General features: G+C 35.3%; 3 protein-coding genes across 3 annotated transcripts; 2 read left to right on the top strand and 1 right to left on the bottom strand.

The window, feature by feature from the left end:
* The first annotated feature begins 575 nt into the window (after nucleotides 1–575).
* Nucleotides 576–8,706, top strand: LOC133288627 (uncharacterized). Its single transcript, XM_061486432.1, has 11 exons — nucleotides 576–692; nucleotides 806–1,091; nucleotides 1,226–1,303; nucleotides 1,730–2,292; nucleotides 3,179–3,811; nucleotides 3,963–4,117; nucleotides 6,435–6,649; nucleotides 6,745–6,878; nucleotides 7,008–7,342; nucleotides 7,428–7,531; nucleotides 8,249–8,706. The coding sequence occupies exons 2-11, from the start codon at nucleotides 824–826 to the stop codon at nucleotides 8,317–8,319; spliced, it is 2,556 nt and encodes an 851-aa protein (XP_061342416.1). The 5' UTR covers nucleotides 576–692; nucleotides 806–823; the 3' UTR covers nucleotides 8,320–8,706.
* A 6,464-nt stretch (nucleotides 8,707–15,170) lies between these two features.
* Nucleotides 15,171–15,652, top strand: LOC133288635 (uncharacterized protein At4g04775-like). Its single transcript, XM_061486447.1, has 2 exons — nucleotides 15,171–15,351; nucleotides 15,411–15,652. The coding sequence occupies exons 1-2, from the start codon at nucleotides 15,171–15,173 to the stop codon at nucleotides 15,650–15,652; spliced, it is 423 nt and encodes a 140-aa protein (XP_061342431.1).
* Nucleotides 15,653–18,029: 2,377 nt separating this feature from the next.
* On the bottom strand, nucleotides 18,030–19,008 carry LOC133288634 (uncharacterized). The gene is made up of 2 exons (XM_061486446.1): nucleotides 18,214–19,008; nucleotides 18,030–18,119 (listed from the first exon to the last, which is right to left on the bottom strand). Exons 1-2 carry the CDS (start codon nucleotides 19,006–19,008, stop codon nucleotides 18,030–18,032), a joined length of 885 nt encoding a protein of 294 aa, XP_061342430.1.
* Between the last annotated feature and the right edge of the window lie 1,509 nt (nucleotides 19,009–20,517).

The raw sequence follows: 20,517 nt of genomic DNA, 5'->3' as shown, positions 1-20,517 counted from the left end.
GACAATTTTGTCTAATGTTCACTGAAACGACGTCATTTGAAGGTTAAAAGATTAAAATAATTAAAATAATAAAGACTATTATAATATTAAAATAAATTAAAATTATAAATATACCATAATTTTTACCCAAAATTACATCATTTTGATGAATATTAGACAAAATTATCTAAAGTAACTTTAAGAAAACAAACGGAATAATTAAAGGCAATATATGATAACATATCCTGTCTAATGCTCTTTATCCTATCCATTAAACTTGCTAAAGAATAAAGTTTTTTTTTATCTCTAACAAAAAATGTGATCCCTATTTTTGTCTCTTACAATAAAAAAATAGTCGTATTAGTCATTTTTTTAGAGACTAAAATAGATCTTCGTTGAATTTTTTAGGGATCATATTTTCAAAAAACTGAAATTGTAAAAGGGGGAAAAATTGAACTTTTTTTATAAAAGGTAAAAATTGAGATCGTATTTTTTTTTTTTTGTTAGGGAACCGCGAGGAGATTTATTATTGAAATCAGACGGACACCAGCACAAAACGGTGCGTTTCGGTTCGTCAGTAAAGAAAAATTAAATTGTGCGTGCAGTGGGTGGTAGTGTTGAGCATAATCAGATCGAGATTGAAGTGGGAAGTGGGGGTTAGTCGCAACTACAATTCTCGAAATCCTCTTGTGCTTGATCCTTCATCACATCAGGTATTCTTCATATCCCACACTATAGATCCCTATTTTATCATTCACTTTTCCATTTGCATCATTATCTTAGTTTTGGATTCGGATTATCATTTACCATTTTCGAATTTTTGCAGGTCGAGAGAGAAAACACGATGAATTTCTTGATGCGGTCTACCACACATGTTTATTCAGATAGAGAAAAGTCTTCAACGACTCCAGAACCTCGCGCAGATGCACCTCACGTGACTTCATCTTTGGAGAGTCTTATCTCCGATGAGGACCCTTACTCGACAGTTGAACAGCTTGACGGAGACGTTGACACCGAAAACGACACTGCTCAGAACTCTAAAAACGACACTCCAGTTCTCGCTAAGCACTTGGATGTTTCTGAACATGAAGGATGTGTTACCATTCCATATAGTATGTCTTCAACACTAACCCAAACCAACTTGTTAGCATTCAGTTCAAACTAATATAGTTTTTTATTTTTATTATTATTATTATGTAATGTGATAAATCTAATTCTCAAATTTATTTATTTTATATTCTCATAGAGGAACTTCCCGAAAACTTGGATCATGCGTCAGATATTCAGTCCCTGCACTCTCTGGATCGTTCTTTTCTCTTTCCTGGTGAGATTCTTTCCTTTAGGGATAGATTTTTCAGTACTCATGTGATACAAACTCCACTCACTAAAATCAGAAACACATGACTCACTTTATTAATATGTTAGCTGTTGATTAGTTATCCCTGCAGTTATTCTGTTATGTTTTGTTATGCCTGCGTGGTAACAGTTGTAACAAAGCATATCAGAATCAACATCTAACATCTTGTACATGTATTTACTCTAATGCACTTAAATGCATTTACAACACCCGAATCAACATTTTTAATTCCGTGGAAATCCATGTGTTTGTAATTTTAGTGGTGGAGTATGTGGGGGAGTACTGAAAATTTAATCCTTCTTTAGATGCATGAATCTCGGTGTTGGAATGCATGGTTTGGTTTGCCAGCTTGCTCGGAAAGTTGATTGGACCTAATTTATACATGTAATTCAGGGGAACAGGTTCATATCCTGGCGTGCTTGTCAGCGTGTAAGCAGGATACGGAGATTATTACTCCATTTAAAGTTGCTGCCGTGATGAGTAAGAATGGAATAGGTCACGGCTCTGAGAAAGAAAATGGAAATGTTGAAAACGGAAATAGTTCAGTGTCTGGAGAAGGGCATCTGAGTTCCTCTGGCCAAGGGCAGGATGAGGAAAACCCGGCGAAAGCAAAGAGTGATCACTCGGCAGATGTTTCTACCGGTGAATCACTTCTGAGGATGGAGGTTCACAAAAGAAAAACTGCATTGTTGTTGCAAAAATTCAAGAATTCTCACTTCTTTGTGAGGATTTCCGAATCTGATGAGCCACTTTGGTCCAAACGAGGTTCTTCGGAAAAGTTTAACTCATCTGAAACAAATGACCAAAAGATCTCAACAGATGGAATTACAGAGACTGAAAAAAATGTGCCTTCTATTAGTGCAGTTATTGATAGAGCAAATTTTGATGCAACTATTTCTGGTGGGGTGGCTAGGAATTCTGTCAAGTGTTGTGCCCTACCTAATGGAGACATAGTGGTATGTGACATAAAACTTCGGTTACTATGATCTTTGCATTTTCTTGATGTAAAATTTTGGTATGGATCCCAAAGTTCCACTGTCCGATGGAGCACTGTGTTTTGGTTAAAATTGGGACTTTTATAAGCTCTCCTCTTCTTCCCATTTGATCACTTAAATCTCCCATTTCCCATTCATGCGCACACACAAGCTGCTTGGCCATCTTTTACCTACAATGTACAATCATTTGTAATTTTAAGATGCAATCTGTTCAGATGCATAGTTTTTCCTTGCTTATATTCAGCTACAAATAGCTTTTAGAGAACCAAGACATGGAATCAAATTCATTTGTTCCTCCTGTTTTTAAAACTCATCGAGAATTATTTAGTAAAAATGTATAAATTCTTACCGCATCTGGATGAGGTTGGGCTATGAGTTTATTGCTTGCTCGGCTTTGATTCATCTTGTAACTGCATTATCAATGTTTACAATCTTTTTTATTTCTCTAGGGCATTTGGAGCAATATATGGTAACTGGGCTGTTTTGTAGTATTTTGACTTATGTTATTAGCATCACTATTGAGGTTTCTAGAACATATCTTTTATGATGGGAAGTTGTTGCTTAAGTCTAGTCTTTCACGGGCTGGAACCTTGGTCTCTTCTCTTGATTGAACTTAAGCATTTGTTAAATTTTAGATTATTTTAATGGCATTTGCCTGGCCTCTTTAATATCTTAGAAAATCTTTATGAAATTCTAGTGGATCTTGAAGTGCTTTTTATATAACTTGATCTCGAGGCATTTGTTGTCTTCAATATGCAAAAATCCAAAATCCTCCTGTTTATGCCTTGGTAATCTCATTTACTCAGATTACTGATCTGATTCTATTTTCCTATTTGGAAGGATCCAGGTTCTTTTACAGGTGAATGTTGGTGTTAATTTTCTTAGAGACCCTTGTATAGAAATTCTCCAATATGAAAAGTATCAGGAGAAAATATTGTCTTCTGGCAACCAAGACAATTCAGTATATACAAATCCGGATCCATGTGGAGAACTATTGAAATGGATACTTCCTTTAGATAACAACCTTCCACCTGCTTCCCGCCCGTTATCCCCTCCTCTTTTATCTTCAAATTCAGGAATTGGTAGCACCCCTCAGAGATCCAATTCATCATCATCTGGCTCCCAATTATTTTCCTTTGGCAGCCATTTTAGAAGTTACTCCATGTCATCGTTACCCCAAAGTACAAATGCACCTACTGCTCCTTTAAAAGCAGCTAGTTCTAAGCCAAGCTTTGACATTGATGATTGGGATCCAATCTCATCTCAGAAGTTTTTAAGGAAAAAAAATGGGGTTGAAGAACTTTTATCTTTTCGAGGTATCTCATTGGAGCGAGAACGATTTTCTGTTTGTTGTGGATTAGAAGGTATCCATACACCTGGAAGAAGGTGGAGAAGGAAAATTGAAATAATACAACCTGTAGAGATTCATTCCTTTTCTGCTGACTGCAATTCAGAGGATCTTCTGTGTGTTCAGATAAAGGTTTGAACTGTGATGTCATTGAACCAAATTATCTGGCACATTTTCCTTTTTTCTATTGAATATTCTAGTGTCATACTTTTTGGGGGGCATTTATACTGTTAATTGTCTTTGGCTTCTGTTTTCTATTAATATTTCTTAAGTTGTTCTCCAGAATGTTGCTCCTGCACATGCTCCAGATATTGTGATATTTATAGATGCCATAACAATTGTTTTCGAAGAGGCTACAAAAAGTGGGCCACCATCATCATTACCAATTGCGTGTATTGAAGCTGGAAATGACCATTCTTTACCAAATTTAGCCCTCAGGTTGTTATTCTTAGTAAATATCTTAATGTTGTTTGTATTGTTACTTATATGATATCATGCTCCATACCCCATTTTATTCAGTTACATATGATTGTGCTGAGGGACCCCTAACCTGCAAAAGAAAGAGGGGGGGGGGGGGGGGTTTGCGAATTGTTTCATGATGCGATGTTGACTATCCATGTGTGGGGTTTCAATATGCAGTTAAGAGGACCAAAGTTATTGATTTTGAAAATGCCTTAAATTTTCTTTAGTACCATATAGGTTTAGGAAAGGGAGGGGAATATTGCTTTTCATAGTAAGAGGAAAAGAAGAGTATAAGGGTAAAATTTCATTGTAACCTTATAATTTTTAAAAAAAATTATAATAAACCGGTGATATGTGTGTTTTATATGTTAAGACTAAGAATGTGTAATGCACTAGTATAATTCAATTCATATACTTCTTTTTCTTATTTGATCAACTGATTGGTGAATAGTTGGAGGACATAGAATTGGCGTATAAAGTAAAGGCAACGATGGGGATAATATTGTGAAATCTTAAAATGTTAATTAATAGAAAAAAATTGTGCTCCCCTGCCCTCCTGCACTTTTAAGATATTAAACAACCATCTTCACTTAAAAGCTCAAGCTATTAAGTGAAGGCAATCTTAATGATTTTATATTAGATTTCTCTAGCACACCCCTCATACAAGAGTTCTTTGGGCTTGAAGGATGGATAATGCACAGGCCTGCTTACCTATGCTAAGAAATTCCATAATTAAATATTTATTAGAAAAACAGGGGCTATAAGGATCGAACTTGTGACCACTTGGTCACAGGTTCTGATACCATATTAAACAACCATCTTACATAAAAGCTCAAGCTATTAAATGAAGGTTATTTCAATGGTTTTATACTAGACTTCTCTCATATAGGGAGTTTATTATTTAACTTTTAGACGAGTAAGGGAAGGGATTGGATCCCCATCAATTCATTTCTTCTCTTCTTTCAATTAAGGGTGTTATTGTTACTTCCCCTTGCTTCCTTCTATATTCCCCCAGTCCAACCTAACTAAGAGTGCTTGTGCTACTTCACTCTGTTGTTAATATGGCAGGGTTTTGGGATGATAGATATAGGTTTAGGGTTATCGGTTGCAAGGGGAATGTACATAGTAAATTTAGATCAACTGTGGTTTGAAATGGTTAAGATCATTTGTTTAAAGATTGAAGGACATCAGATAATGTAATTGAGGATTTTTCTGGCTAGTAACAAGTATCTGGCTTTGAGGCTGAAATTGAGGTGTGTTTAGAGCCAAATGTTGTGGAAACCTAAAGGAGGGGTATATTTTTTTTATTAGTAAAAGAGGAAAGATGTCGATATGATTTTGAAATTGAATGGTTATTTTTGAATGATACCAGGGGCAAACAGTTTAATTTTGTATTTTTTATTTCTTTTTTTGATAAAAAAATGATATCAGTGACAAAGAGGAGGGTACGAAATGATTGACCAAATAAAACAAAATTAAGAATAAATAATTATCCGGTATGAATTTGAGTACTTCATGCTTCTTATTGGCCATTAGGACTGATTGACTTGAAATGAAACTAGAGAAGCTGGACAGGTTAACTTCAACCTATAGTATTAAATCAAACTCACTGAACAACTAGGCAAAGTGATGGTGTACATAATAGGTCATGAATCTTATTAGAATGTGTTTTCCCATTATTCTAATCTGATAGGCTTGTGCTATACAAAACAGCTAGGGTACTCTCTATCATAAGAGTTGTAGCATCTAGCCATCATGTTCAGTTGGTATTCCTGCTGTAGCATATGTTATAAGCTTTTATATGAACAAGCAGATAAGCATGATTAAGATTTAAATGAAGTAGGGTCAACCAGATCTGAATAACTTCCAAGTATGTATACCGCTGATTTAGGCAAGAATGATACTTTGTTAGTACTGCACTGCAGCCTTTATTGTACATGAAAATATCTGTATAACGTTTACGTAATTTTTTTTTCTTTATGTTACATGTTGCATTTGTGAATTACTTGTTAATAATAAAGTCTATAATAGGGCATGAAATAATCCAAAAAAAGACCTTCGAAAATGCCTTAATTATCTTTCTTTGTGGACCTATAAAATGTTATCAGCTCATAGGTGGTGAGGAAATTGTGTTTTGTGGAATACATGAGTTTGTATCTTTTTTTGTATTTAAATCAATCTGATTAGCTGTAGGAAATAACAGAAGAGACTAAATACGTTTGGTGAAATTCAGAATTTTGTTTATTCAGTTAGCTCTAATTTTCTTCATCTTATTAGAAGTTTCTAATTACAGGAGAGGTGAAGAGCATTCTTTTATCCTTAAACCTGCAACTTCTATGTGGAAGAATCTTAAGGTTCAGGACGAAAGAAGTTCCCAATTTTCAAAGTTACAATCTTTGGACTCAGCATCAAAATTAAGTCTTTCCTCCACAAGTCTTGACAGAAAGAAGATTGCTTTAATTGACGATCAGTATGCAATTATGGTGTCATGTCGATGCAATTATACTGGTTAGCTTTTTATCCCCTTGGTTTGTAGTTTGTGTTACTAATAAATGTTTAGGTGTTAATTAGTTGTTTATCCCTTGGTTTTGTGCTTAATATAGCATCAAGATTGTTCTTTAAGCAACCAACCAGTTGGAAACCACGTACATCGAGGGATATTATGATCTCTGTTGCATCTGAGATGTCAGGAGAGTCTCCTGGACCTTATGAAAGAAATTCCCAACTTCCCGTGCAGGTCAATATATGTTTTACCTATTGACTATCTCGAGTTGGGGCTATGCATTGGAGCTCATATTTAGTTTGCTTTGATTATTTTCCTGCCGAAGTTACAATTTGGTTAACCTAATTGCTTCTACTTTATCAGGTTTTAACTCTTCAAGCTTCAAATTTGACATCTGAAGATCTAACTTTGACAGTTCTTGCTCCAGCCTCTTTTACTGCACCCCCTTCAGTGGTCTCTCTGAATTCACCTGCCACTCCAATGAGTCCTTTTATTGGTTTTGCAGAGTTTTTGGGAAGGAGAAACAGTGAAAGACATATAAGTGCCACCCAGGGGCAGAGTTTCACTTCTCTAATTAAAGAAAATGGGAAACAAAGTGATGATGGGCGACCTCAGACAGTTTCTATGAGTGATGATGTTATTCCTAGTTCTGGCGTGAGCTGTACACATTTGTGGCTGCAGAGTATAGTTCCACTTGGGTAATATATTAACCTTCATTTTTATTTCTGGGACCTTGTTTAAACTGACACTGAGTAGTTTAAAACCATGTATTGGCCACATCAGGTGTATCCCATCTCAATCCACAGCCACCATTAAGCTTGAACTATTTCCATTGACTGATGGCATAATTACACTTGACTCTTTGCAAATTGATGTCAAAGAAAAAGGTATGGATCACCATACTTTTGGATGATACTTTGTCTTCTTAACTAACATGCTTGATTGTGCTTCTATCTCAATAATATTTGGTCAATACTTAGCAATGGGATGATGGGAGGATGAACTGCTGCCTAAGATCTGTTAATTCTGTGATTGTCATGATTATTGTGAAGAATCACTCATGGGCGCAACAATAAAGTTTCATCTTAAATATAGCAATTTTTAGTCATGAATTTACAAGGTCTTGTATTGGCTTCCACTAGCTGTGACATTTCTGTGCCAAGTGCTAATTTGGGTCCATATTGTTAGTTGTTCTGCCTGGGACTAGTAATATATTTCCAGTTTTCCGGTTATATTTTTATGTGCAAAGCATATTTCTTACATATGTATCACTCAAGCATTTTTACTAAGAAGTTTGGTTTATTTTGTGCATTCTATTTCATTCTTCATTAGATACAGTTTTCCTGCTCTACAAATGAAAAAGTTTCTCTGGAGTCAGGTTTTCTCTAAAGTGAGCAAGTAAAGAGTGTATCTACCCTTGATTTAATTTTTAGTGTATCGTGATCCTAACTCAATAAAATTTAAGGATGGATACACTCTTCTTGCTTACGACAACTTTACTTTGGAGGAGCCTTATCCTCTGTAAAATGTGGCAATCATGATGCAAAATGCCTATTATCATATATTGCTCAGGTTCTCATGGGTTTACATTCCGATCTTAACAGGTGTTACCTACATTCCTGAACGCTCATTAAAGATAAATGCAACTTCAAGCATTTCCAAGGGGATTATTTAGAAACGAGTTGGGCTGGTTGCATTTCGTCAAACATGTTATCCGGTGCAGTAGAAGCAAATATGGGTGATTTGTTTACCTGGATTTCAGAATTGCTCTTGCGACTTACTCTCAGTGGCACAAAGGTATTTTCCATTATTTGTAGCATTGTGATGGAGTTGACGTGTCAATTTTTTTAGAAATAAAGCTTCACCTTTGTATTGTAAACGACGAGATTAAAATTCATGATTGTTACATACCCCTTAAAGGGGGAAAATGTAATCTTTATAGATAAATCTATTTTTTGTGAAGATGTACGTATATGACTCTTCTGAGTGAAAGCAATGAATTGCCTCTCGAATCATAGCATTGGACAGCTGCAATTTAGTGCCTTTCAAATTGGTCATCAGATGAAGCCTTGTATTCATGAAATCCTACTTCCGTACTTTATATATATTTTATTTTATTTTTGATAAATTAATAAACATGGTTGATGTGACTGCATCTAACTTTAAGTTATTTTACCTTTATTTATTTTATTTTTATTGTGAAAGTCATGCAGTCACATATGTTAGCAATATTACTCTATGTTCAAGTCTCTAGACCCTCCAACCTGCCTTTTAATGGAAGGCATAGTATACCTCCTAACAAACTCTAGCTATGCTATTCTCTTAATTGCGTATAAAGACAAATAAAACTTCCTTTTTTTCTCATTGTCTGACGAGAATTAAGGAGTGGCTCTTTTAATTTAATTTAAAGTGCATTGTCATTTTCTCCCTAAATGATTTAAGAATACATACATCTCTTTATTTGTTTATCTTAGGGATAAGTTATTTGTAAATGATCCTTTTCAGACAAAAATTACTGGATTAATCTGTACCCGATAAAAAGCATTGGAAATTTCCCGCGAGTCAGTTTTGCAGGTATCCCATCTCTAAAATAAATCCCCCAATTGATAAATGTGTGCTACTGCAGAAAAGTTTGATTTTGAAGTTTTTTTTTATTTTTATTAAGATTTGGGAAAATGAATTTTGCAATCTTTGGATTTGGATTTGTGAACGTGCTGAAGTTAATAGATTAAGCAGGTAAGGCTAATTGATTAATAACTCTCTGGAGTCTGAAAATTTTCAGGTCAGAATCGAGTTAATAAATTAACACATAACGGTTAATCGATTGAAATGCTACGTATAAACTTCCCAGAAAGGATTAATGACGTTAACAAATTAATGGATTAAGTGGAAACAAAGGACTCTATAATCAGGTAACACATAAGCTAGTCGATAAAGACATCAACCCAGGTGAATTAATAGGTTACTAGGGCATGGTAATCAATTACCTTCTATAATATATAACCAGGAAGCGTCATTTAGATGAACAAGTTGCTACTGGAAAACGTGACATGTGGAGCTGTCACTGCACGTTTTGACCACATGGATGGCGAGATTGGATGATTCATAGCTCAACTTCGAAAATGACATTACTGTACTGACATAGAAGATGACGCTGCTTAGTCACCTCTGTTACACCCCAATTTGAAGGTGACATGATACACAATAATCCGAAGGAAACAAAAGACGTCCTTCAAATAAGAGTACGAGTCTCTAGCACAAAGCAATTCAACATCCTTGAAATTCAAATACATGAGATTTTTCAAGTACAAGTAAACAACAACAAAAAATTACACTAACCCCATCTTGGTGCTCAAAACATCAAAACATGAAGAATTAAGGACTGCATTATCCACAAAAGAAAAGTAACATACTTATGTGCTACCGGGTCCACTGTCCTTGGACTTTGAAGTACCTGTAATGCAATCAGTTTGCAACACATTTATAATTTCTTGGTAACATAACTGACATGGACAACACCTCTAAATATCATCAACATAACTGTATGGTCTTACGACCCCAAAATTAGCTACTGTATGTCCTAGTTAACCTGTATGTAGTTTGAGCTCAAAGTACAATGAGATGTCCCTCACAAGTGTCAACTAAACTACTCTATATCAGGAGGTACAATTAATAACAAGGGAAGATAAAAGTACCAACTGTTCCATCTCACAAGCATGTATGCATACATAAAACTGTTTAATCTCTCAGCGAATCATATACTGTCAATAATAGAATCATAATGCATGTAACATTACAAGAATTAAATGGAAAAATTGGGTTTTTATAGAAGGATATCCGGATATCTGAAATTTGATATTCAGATATCTCACCCCAGGTGTCCGGATACTTGAACATATTCGGATATCTAGCAACAGAATAATTACCATAAATCAAATATTTCTTGCCAAAGGATGATTCTAACCTATTCATATGGGTTCTAGTGTCTACAAAAAATAAGTTTTCGGCATATAACAAAAGCTTTTTACTATTTGATTCTTGGGGTAGTGGTTCCACATGCAAGGAGTTTTCTTTGAGTTCCTCATCGCAGTACTTCATACCACAGAATTACTAATACAGTAGGGTAAATTACACTCAATGTATGTCAGGATTTCGAATTTTTTACAGGCAGAAGAGGAAGGGTCTCAATCTGAACACTTACTTGAGATGTGCAACTTGAACAATTTGAAACTTTGTTGCTTTCAGTGTCCCTCAATTTTAGTTGAATTTAGTCAGCAAGTTTTATCCTATTTCCCTCGGTCCCTTTCAAGTTTCTGGACAGAACGAGCAGTGTGTATGATCTGACTTCAAAATACGGAAAGGCAGTGTTGTTACCACTGAGTTGATGCTCCAAATTAAAAGAGATAATGGAGAAGAAGGCACATGCATGAAGAATTCTTCTAATTATAATTTATTCCAGGGTTATAATAATCTTTCTCGTTATAATTTTTTAATCTTTCAACCCAAAACAATATCATTTTGGGAGTGAATGTAGTATGTAGAAAACTTATTTACATTTACTGTAGAAACATTAAAGCCTATATATATATATATATATATATATATATATATATATATATATATATATATAATTCACTTTTTCTGCCGTCAATGTAAATAAATTATCTACGTTGAGCCCAAAAAGACGTCATTTTAATGTGAAAATCAAATTTTTTTTGTAATTATAATTTATTTCAGGCTTATAATAGTATTTCTCGTTATAAGTTTTTTAATTTTTAATCCAAAATAACGTCATTTTGAAAGTGAATGTAGATAACTTATCTACATTCACTATAGAAACATTAAAGTCATATATATATATATATATATATATATATATATATATATATATATTGGGGCAGGATCTTCTTACACCGGTGTAAGAGTTATTACTCTTACACTCAATCTTAACCATTGATTTTCGCATATCTAACGGTTATAATTAATAATTAATTAATGAGAATAATATAATTAATTACAGTCGTTTGATGGATGGAAATCAACGATTAAGATTGAGTGTAAGAGTTATTAATCTTACATTGGTGTAAGTTGATCCTGTCTCATATATATTTCATTTTTTCTGCAGTTAATGTAGATAACTTATCTACATTGAGCCCAAAACGACGTCGTTTTGAGGCGAAAATCAAGTATTTTTGTAATTATAATTTATTTCAGGGTTATAATAGTCTTTCTCATTATAATTTTTTATCCCAAAACGATGTAGTGAATGTAGATAAACTGTAGAAATATTAAAGTCATATATATATATATATATATATATATATATTATTAAACTGTGGTTATTATGAAAATGGATCTTCTCATGATAAAATTTTACTGACCTGGTTATGTGAAAATTTTGTATCTATCTCTCTCTTCATTAATAATAATTGAATCTCACCTATTTAATACACGTGGAGAGAGAAATAGATAAATTTTTTTACATAAATAGATTATATGAAATTTTAACATTAAAGATCCACTCTCGAATATTGGGCATTAATGTTGTTAATTTACTGCACTAACATGATAGTCTTTTTTTGACATGCTTACTGATTTTAGAATGAGATGATGGGATGCATAGTATAATAATCTTGCTGATCTATACAATAGATCATAGTTTTGGATGATGAAATTTATATTATGCTCCTGTGTGTTGGTTGTATCCTGAACCTGTATGCTAGACAAAGTTGCATGATTGTGTTCTGCATATATTGAATAGCTGATTTTAGGTAATATCCAATTTACAGTCTATCGGAATTTCACACAAAAATCTAATGCTTATTTCTCTGCAAACTGAATTTTTTTTTTTTTACAATGCTAAAAAGGAGAGAAATAGGAACATAAAGGAAGGAATGGATTTGCATGAGTGAATGCCAGAAAAAGGTAATTTAATCAAGCAAATTTACCTCCAAATTGCGCCTTGACTCTAAATTCTTTACTTTTTAAATTCCCACCTATATGAGTGTTTCTCATCATTAAAAAAAGAGAGAATGTGAATGCTTACATTAACTACTTGTATCTATTTGGATGATAAGAAACAAGTGAAGGATTCAAGTCCAAGGAAAGCTTCAAAGTGTATTTCACACGGGGCTTAAGATTCTAAATTTTATAAAAGGTACTTATTAATTGAGATATGAGCTCAAAAATGATTTTCCAAAGTCCATACAGGAGAACAAATTGGTTGATGCTTGAAAATTGTTTTTATTGGTTGTATTAATTGATTAAATTTTATGGGAAATCAATTACATAGCTTGTTTGTTTATGATCAGTGTACGAATCAATTACAGTGACATTCTAATCGATTAACACATTTATGCCAAGTAATCGTTTTGAAAATTGGGGGGGGGGGGGGGGGGGTATTCCATTATAGCATCCCTGTAATTGATTAACTCTTTTGAAAAATATTATTCGATCGATTAATGTGTTCCTTAATCGATTAGAATGTTCTTAAAATGCTCATAAATACATTTTGTAAAAGCCTCTAATCGATATAAGCAGGGGTATATATAAATCAATTACAGAGTAAGGACAATAACTGTTTGTTTTCAGTGTTTTACATTATCTAATGCTTCACCAATCAAAACCAACAATTCTAAAATTTCCATTTTGTATAAATACACATTTTGGGCATTTATTGAATAGTTACTACACCCTAATATTGATCATCTATCATTAAAACGTGCATTAAATCACTTTTCATTTCATACTCTTTTATTAATTTGCACTTCTTATCCATGAGTGGTTATAGAATTTTAATTTGTATTATTCACCCGAATGTTATATCCTCTTTCATTTCTATATTCTAATAAGAGGGTAAGGTATCCATCAAATTTATAAAGTTGAGTTATCCCTTAAGAAATTCAGACACAAATATTTGGGTGAGTTATCCTAATGTAAGGAATGCTCCAAATTGTAAAGGTAACAAACACATTTTTAAAACTTAAATTTAGAACTCTCTCTGATTTTGCTTGAAAACTAAACATAGATTACAAGGAAAGGTTGAACCAATATAATTTTGAGTTTGTACTTCTTTCTCCTCACTCTTTTACTTTCTAGCATTACTATTCTGTTTTATTGATTTATTGACTATGCTATTCTTATTTGTGTTGAAAAATTGTGTAATAAATATTATCTTCATCATTCATTCAGCTTTAAAAAACAAAACAGTTTCAATAAAAATTCTCAAGTACCAAAGTTTTGCAAAAAAATTGCCAACTAGTTTTAGAAACTCATCCTCTCGAGTTTGAACCCAATTAGTAACAAAACAAGATCTAATATTTGCTTTCAAAAATAATAGGAAAATCTAATATCGACCTCTAAGGTACCCAAATATAGAATAAGGAATGGATTTATCTTTATAACTAAGGCTGTGTTTGGTATGGGGTATTTATGAAGATTACTGGTATTGCTAAATTGGTAATCATCAATTGTCATGTTTGGTTTAAATCAACAAATTCAAATATCCAGTAATCTTCGTTTACTAGTAAACTCATTTACAAAGAAAAGGAGGATTTCAGATTACCACAAATTATATGGTATTCACGATTCCAATTGAAAGGGAAAGCAGGAAAAAAATGTGAGACAAAAATACCCTTTGCATCTTGCATCTTGCATCTTGCATCTTGCATCTTGCGCCGCTGCCTTCGTTGGTTCTCTGTAAGCTTCGTGCTCTGTTCTCGACTTCGATTTGATTTGCGTTGTTCACCAAGAAATCGTTTTCCTTTGTGGTTGTCCACTGTCAGTTGTCTTCTTTAGCTGGGTGACTTGTATAAATTATTTTTTTAATGAGTGCAGACCACTTCGCATATACATTGTTTTCAAAAGCACAGTACGTCGTTCTTCGTTTTTCTACAAGTTTTCAAACCAAATTCAAATACCCAGTTGTCTCAGATCTGTATTCTCACCTTTGCATGAGTTCCTTCAAATAAATATCGTGCTTGTACAAAATGCCTTCAAGAATCATGTTTTGAAAAGTTAAGGTTAGTTTTGTAAAATCATCATATATTACCAATAATATTTTACTATCAACCAAACATATACTCAGTAAAATTATTAAGAGTAAATACTCTTTTTCGTCCCTGACAATTTTTACGAGGCACAATTTAGTCCTCAACAATAAAAAAGGCACAAATTAGTCCTTATTTTTGGAAAAAAAGAGCCATGTTTGTCCTTCTGTTAGATAGAATGTGACAGCCCACTTGACGGAGCCCAGCTGGAACGTTAAGTGGCTGAGTCACTAACGTCATAAGCCACGTGGACATAATACGACGTCTTTGTGATACATGCCTTGTGTCTAGTTGGATTTTTGGACAGGTGACCCTTGCATGAAAGGGTTAGTGACCCAATATAGTCCTTGTGAAATTAGGAACCCTAAATCAGCCTAAACCATGAACAAAAAAACCCCCAAAAGCTCCCCACGATGAATACTGAAAATTGAGGAGAGTAGAAGGTGTTTACTGGCTATTTTCTGGTGCGTAGAAGAAGATGAGTATGTCATCTGGTATGGGGGGATCAAGTGGGAGTACGTCTTTTGGGCGTAGAACAACCTCTCAGACTAGCGGTCGAAGGTGCAAATGTGGGAGGCAAACAATCGTCTATACCTCCAAAACAGAGAGAAACCCAAATAGGGCATTCTTTGGGTGCCCTAATTTCAATGTATACATTTGTAAATTGAAGTTAATTAACTTGGAATATTTGCTTACCGTGGTTTGCAATTTTGGCAAGATAAGAAGCCCTTTTGTAATTTTTTGAGATGGGTAGATGACGTATGTAATGAAAGGCTGGAGCTTGAAGATGGAAGAATCAACAAGGTGGAGTTGGATGTTGCTGAAATGGATTTCAAGTTGAAGTATGTGAACATGATGATGAGTGAGCAATTGCAAGCTAAGTTGAATGACCAAGGTGCGAAGATTAGTGAGCAAGAACTGAAGCTTAATGAGCAGGAAAGAAAGCTGAATGAGCTATAACTGAAGATGGTGGAGGAGTTAGATAGGATGGACAAGGAAATTAGGCATGTTGGTAGGGCAGCTAGGGTCTTAGTTGCTGCTTGTGTATGGTTTGATGATTGCTTTTTTGATTGCAATTGTTATGACAATGAAATGTAGTGTACGAAATGTAGTTTTTCTTCAATGAAATGTAATGACTTGTTCACAACTGTGATGATTAAAGTTCACAAGATGCTATGATTATATGGCAATGTAGTTCTGTATTTTGGTTGGAAAATGTGTATTTTTGCGTGTACTGCTAACTTCATGGTATAATACAGTATATGTCAATAGCAAATGAACAAGGTTATGGAGTAATACAACCCATCTGTTTGCATCATATGAAGTTTATTCCTGTTATGATTCCACTGTCATGATGGAGCATAACCATTTTTATCTGCATAATGAGGGTGGACTGATGTTATGTGGTGGTAAAACTGAATTACAGATATATGACAGTTGGATGTAGTGAAATATGTAGTCAAATTTGTTGTTGCAAATGAGAATTTAAGAACTGGATATTGGTACCTAATCATGAAAACTAAACCCCAACTTTGTCCCTGACAATATGTATCGGGGGCCAATTTGGTCCTTGACAAATGCTATCGGGGCCCTATTTGGTCCCTGACAGTTAAAAAATGGACATGAGCTGTTTAGAGAAAAGAGGTATTGTCAGTAACACAAACAGATTGCAGCAATAGGATGAACATATTGTTGCAAAATGTATGGACATATTCATCACCTCAAACCAGCAAAATGTATAACCCCTAACATTTAAAAGCTGCATTGTAACCCATGACACATTGGATCACCACCTTTTTCCAAAAACATGTACAAAGACATATTGCATTCAAAAAATTTGTTCAGTTAAAATTATCAAACATGACCTAAAGAAATGAATTCACAAAGAAACTTGTAGTCATTTACAATTCGAAACCCTTCCTTCATAATTACAGGCCTACCAATTTGAGAACTTGTAGTCCACATAAACCATTCTAAATCATCCTTCAAACTGTTTTCACAAATGTTTTTTTATTCAAAATACACTCATACAGAGACATATTGTGATTAAAAAAAAAACAAGTACTTCACCTAAAGGCCTTAAATACAAAAAAAAATATGGGGGTACAGCTGACAGTTCATACAATTCAAAAAAATGGGTACTAAGGACCATTGTTGCCTATACAACAAAAACTGAACCCCTATACAAAAAATACTGGACCTACAACTGATCATCTTCATTCAAGCTGGCCTTGGTGGCCTAAACCCAAGTGTGGTCATGAATGCCATAAGCCTGCTCCTTGTGCCACTGCTTGTTGCATTGACAGTTTGAGTTGACAATTGTTCTGCTGGTGGTCGAGCAGTAGGTGATGGGCAGTTGCCCCTAATGGATTCCTCAGCTTCTTGGGACTGTCTTGAAGGTCCTCCTTGACTCAAAGGGAGCTCCTCTTCATGTCTTGCTGGTATGTTGACATTAACTGCATGTGAAGGTGGTGTTGCTCTCTTCCCTCTCTTGCTTGCAGCTGGTCCCTTACAGGTCTTTGCATAGTGACCAGACTGCCCACATGTAGCACACTTTATAGCATATGTCATTTTTAATTTTTTGGTTTTGCTATCATGCTCTTCACTTTAATCCTTCTTCCTATGTTTTTTGGGACGACCAATTGGCCTTTTGAGTGGTGCAGGAATGAGTTTAGGCTCAGTTGATGCAGGCCAATACTGATCAGGATTGACAGGGTTCAAGGTATGTGCATAAGTTGCATGCAAAGCATCCACTGTCAGCCATTGATGAACATAAAGCTCTGCTGGTTCATTCTTGTGACATATTGCAACAATTGCATGCTCACATGGAAATCCAGTGAGCTGCCATACATTACATGCACAAGTCTTATAGGTTAGATTGACTCCAACCCTTTCACCTTTTCCAGTCACTTCGTATAGATCTTGCTCCAAATTCCCTGTCCAAGTTGGGGTCCAGGAGTTGCTTAACACCTTCAATTGATCCAACTTCTTCTGTTGTGCTGGGGCAATTTTACCCCTAATTGTTCCAAGAATTTTTTTGATGGGCAGCCATCCTCCTCATGATATAGCATCTAAGTTCTTCACATAGGCTGACAATGAGCTTGGACCTGTACCCTACAATTTTTGCATTCCACACCTCAGCCATGTTGTTGGTTATATTGTCACACTTGGGCCAGTGACTAAAATAGGCCTTCACCCAGCATAAGGGGTCAATCTTGTTAAGGTATGCCCAAGCATCTTCATTCAACTCCTTCAATTTCTGCATTGTTCTTTGGAATTGGGGCACAGTAGTGCATCGTGCAGCCTGCCATACTATTCCCCTAATGGCTTTGTCCTTCTATTGTTTAATGAAATTCTTCCACACGTGCTGCACACAAAACCTATGATGGCCACCTGGCATGACCTCCTGTAATGCTAGTATCAATCCCTGCATTAATATATCAAGCAACAACAAAAGTCATTACACATGGCCAGCAATGCACAGGTTTTATAAAAGCTCAATAAATTTGAAATAGGCAAACCTTTTGCTGATCAGAAATGAAGTTCCATCCATGTACTACATGGCTGCCAATGTCCTCTTGTAACAAGTTCAGAAACCACTTCCAATTTTCTTTAATCTCACTATCAACAACTGCAAAAGCAATGACATAAAAGCTCTTGTTTGCATCCTCTCCCACTGCACTCAAGAGTTGTCCCCCATAATAGCCTTTTAAGAAACATCTATCCAGGCCAATCAATGGCCTACACCTATCTTTGAATCCTTTCTTACAGGCATCAAGGCATATATATAGTTTAGAAAAAATAGGTGGGCTATTAGGGACTGGTTGTGGTATTACTTGCATCTGGCAAGTGGAGCCAGGGTTGCTCCTCAATAGCTCAGCCAGGTAGTCCCTTAGCTTGTCATACTGTTCCTTCTCATGTCCTTCTATTCTTCTCTTGGCTTTGTGTAGTGCCTTTGTGACTTTCTTCAGATGAACATAGACCTTGTACTCTTCCTTTAAATGCTCATAAGCTTCTGCCCTTGTCATATTGGGCTGTGTGACCAGCCTTTTCTCCAACTTTGCAGCAACCCAATCCCCGGTGGCCCTTTTATTTTTGAGAATTCTGCAGCAGGAATGGTTATCATTGAATGTCTTGACTTGGAAACAATTGAATTTGTTACTCCGGGAACAATATATCATCCACTCACAGTCTTCATTTGAGCATTTGGCCCTTGCTCTTACCTTGTCATTCTTAACCCATATAAATTGCCTCCCAAGACTTATATTGTAGTCTTTGACACCATGTTTAAAGTGCTCCAAACTGACAAACTCCATTCCAAGCGCAAGCTATACATGACCAAAGGTATTCTCCTCATTAAACTTCGGAAACACTTCCCTCTCAACCTCCTCATCCCCACTTGAAGGATGAGTCTTCAATTCTTCAGAATTGTAACCATAGCCCTGATCTTCAAATGACATATTATGCTCATCCTCTTCCAAGTTTTCTTTCCTGTCACTCTTGTTAACTGCCTTTTTTTCCTTCTTTCCTTTCACCTTTTTTCTCAAAGCAATTATTGGCTCGTCTTCTTCATCCAATTCATCCTCTGTTTCGTCATCAACACCCGGTGGCGGAGGCTTATAAGGCTCATCTTCTACACTGTCATATGAATCACTTGACAATCCATTGCCCTCTCCCTCTTCGTATTCATCAGCAGAAAAAGAATTGAACTCACATGAACTTCCAACTGAATCACCTAAGACCCCCTCCTCATCAGCACTTTCAGGAGGAGACCCTTCTGCAGGACCAGCCAATATGTCCGGAAGCGCAATGCAATCTTCAAAATATATAGATATTTTGTTCCCATTACTTAAGGCAGCCTTCACCATTTCCAAAACATTTGAATCCTTTTCAAGAAGACATAACCCAACCTCTAAATCACTCTCAGTAGGCTTGAGCCACCACATATGTTTACATTTTTCATACCCAAACCCCTTGAATAGAGTATCAAGGTCACGCAGGTTGACATAGTCTGCATCCATCTTAGGTAAATCATCCACTCTCCCATTTACATAAGTCAGCTTTCCTTTGTCATTCTTAACCAACACACCCCCATGATGATATCTTATGACTATATATTCATCCATCTGCATAGAAAACAAAACATAATCATTTTTTACACTACCTTAATATTATTTTACAGTATCATACAACCAATTAATTATTATCAATATTACTATAATATTGTAACAGTCATGGATATTTTAAATGGCTGCATTGCTAAAAAATTAGGTCCACTAATCACTACACATAGCAACTTAAAATAACAACAGGGGGACCACATGCAACAAGTTCCAAAAATAAAATACCAAAGGGGACCAGATAAAAAAAACCCTAACCATCTCTTGCCCTAAACCGCACATGGGGGGACCACATTAAACAAAAACACAATGACCAAAAAAGATAGATGGACCACACATACTAAAGAAAGGGTTTCTCTCACGTACCTTGCACGAATGTCACCACACTCACAACCGTTTTAAGGATCTTCACCCTAAACCACACTACTTCCAAATGCTTGCAACTGCAGAAGACACGTACACCAACAAAGCACCGTAGGTCACCAACCTTCACCGAAAACGAAGCTCACGAGCAGAGGAAATGGCGAGTATGGACAAGTTACTTGTTGTCTGACTGTGTTAACTGAGTCAACAATAAGGTTGAAGAAGTCTCTCTTCATCAAACGACGTCGTCCCCTTCTACTCACCTGATACAACCTTCCAATATAAGACGTCGTTCCTTTCTCCTCCACGTGGCTGTCACGTTAGTGACTCAACTAACTAACG

Source organism: Gastrolobium bilobum, unplaced genomic scaffold (genome assembly GCF_033153095.1).
Source record: "Gastrolobium bilobum isolate Gb01-03AN ecotype WA unplaced genomic scaffold, APGP_CSIRO_Gbil_v1 utg12205, whole genome shotgun sequence".
Lineage (NCBI taxonomy): Eukaryota > Viridiplantae > Streptophyta > Magnoliopsida > Fabales > Fabaceae > Gastrolobium > Gastrolobium bilobum.
This window is presented reverse-complemented; position numbering and strand designations above follow the sequence as displayed.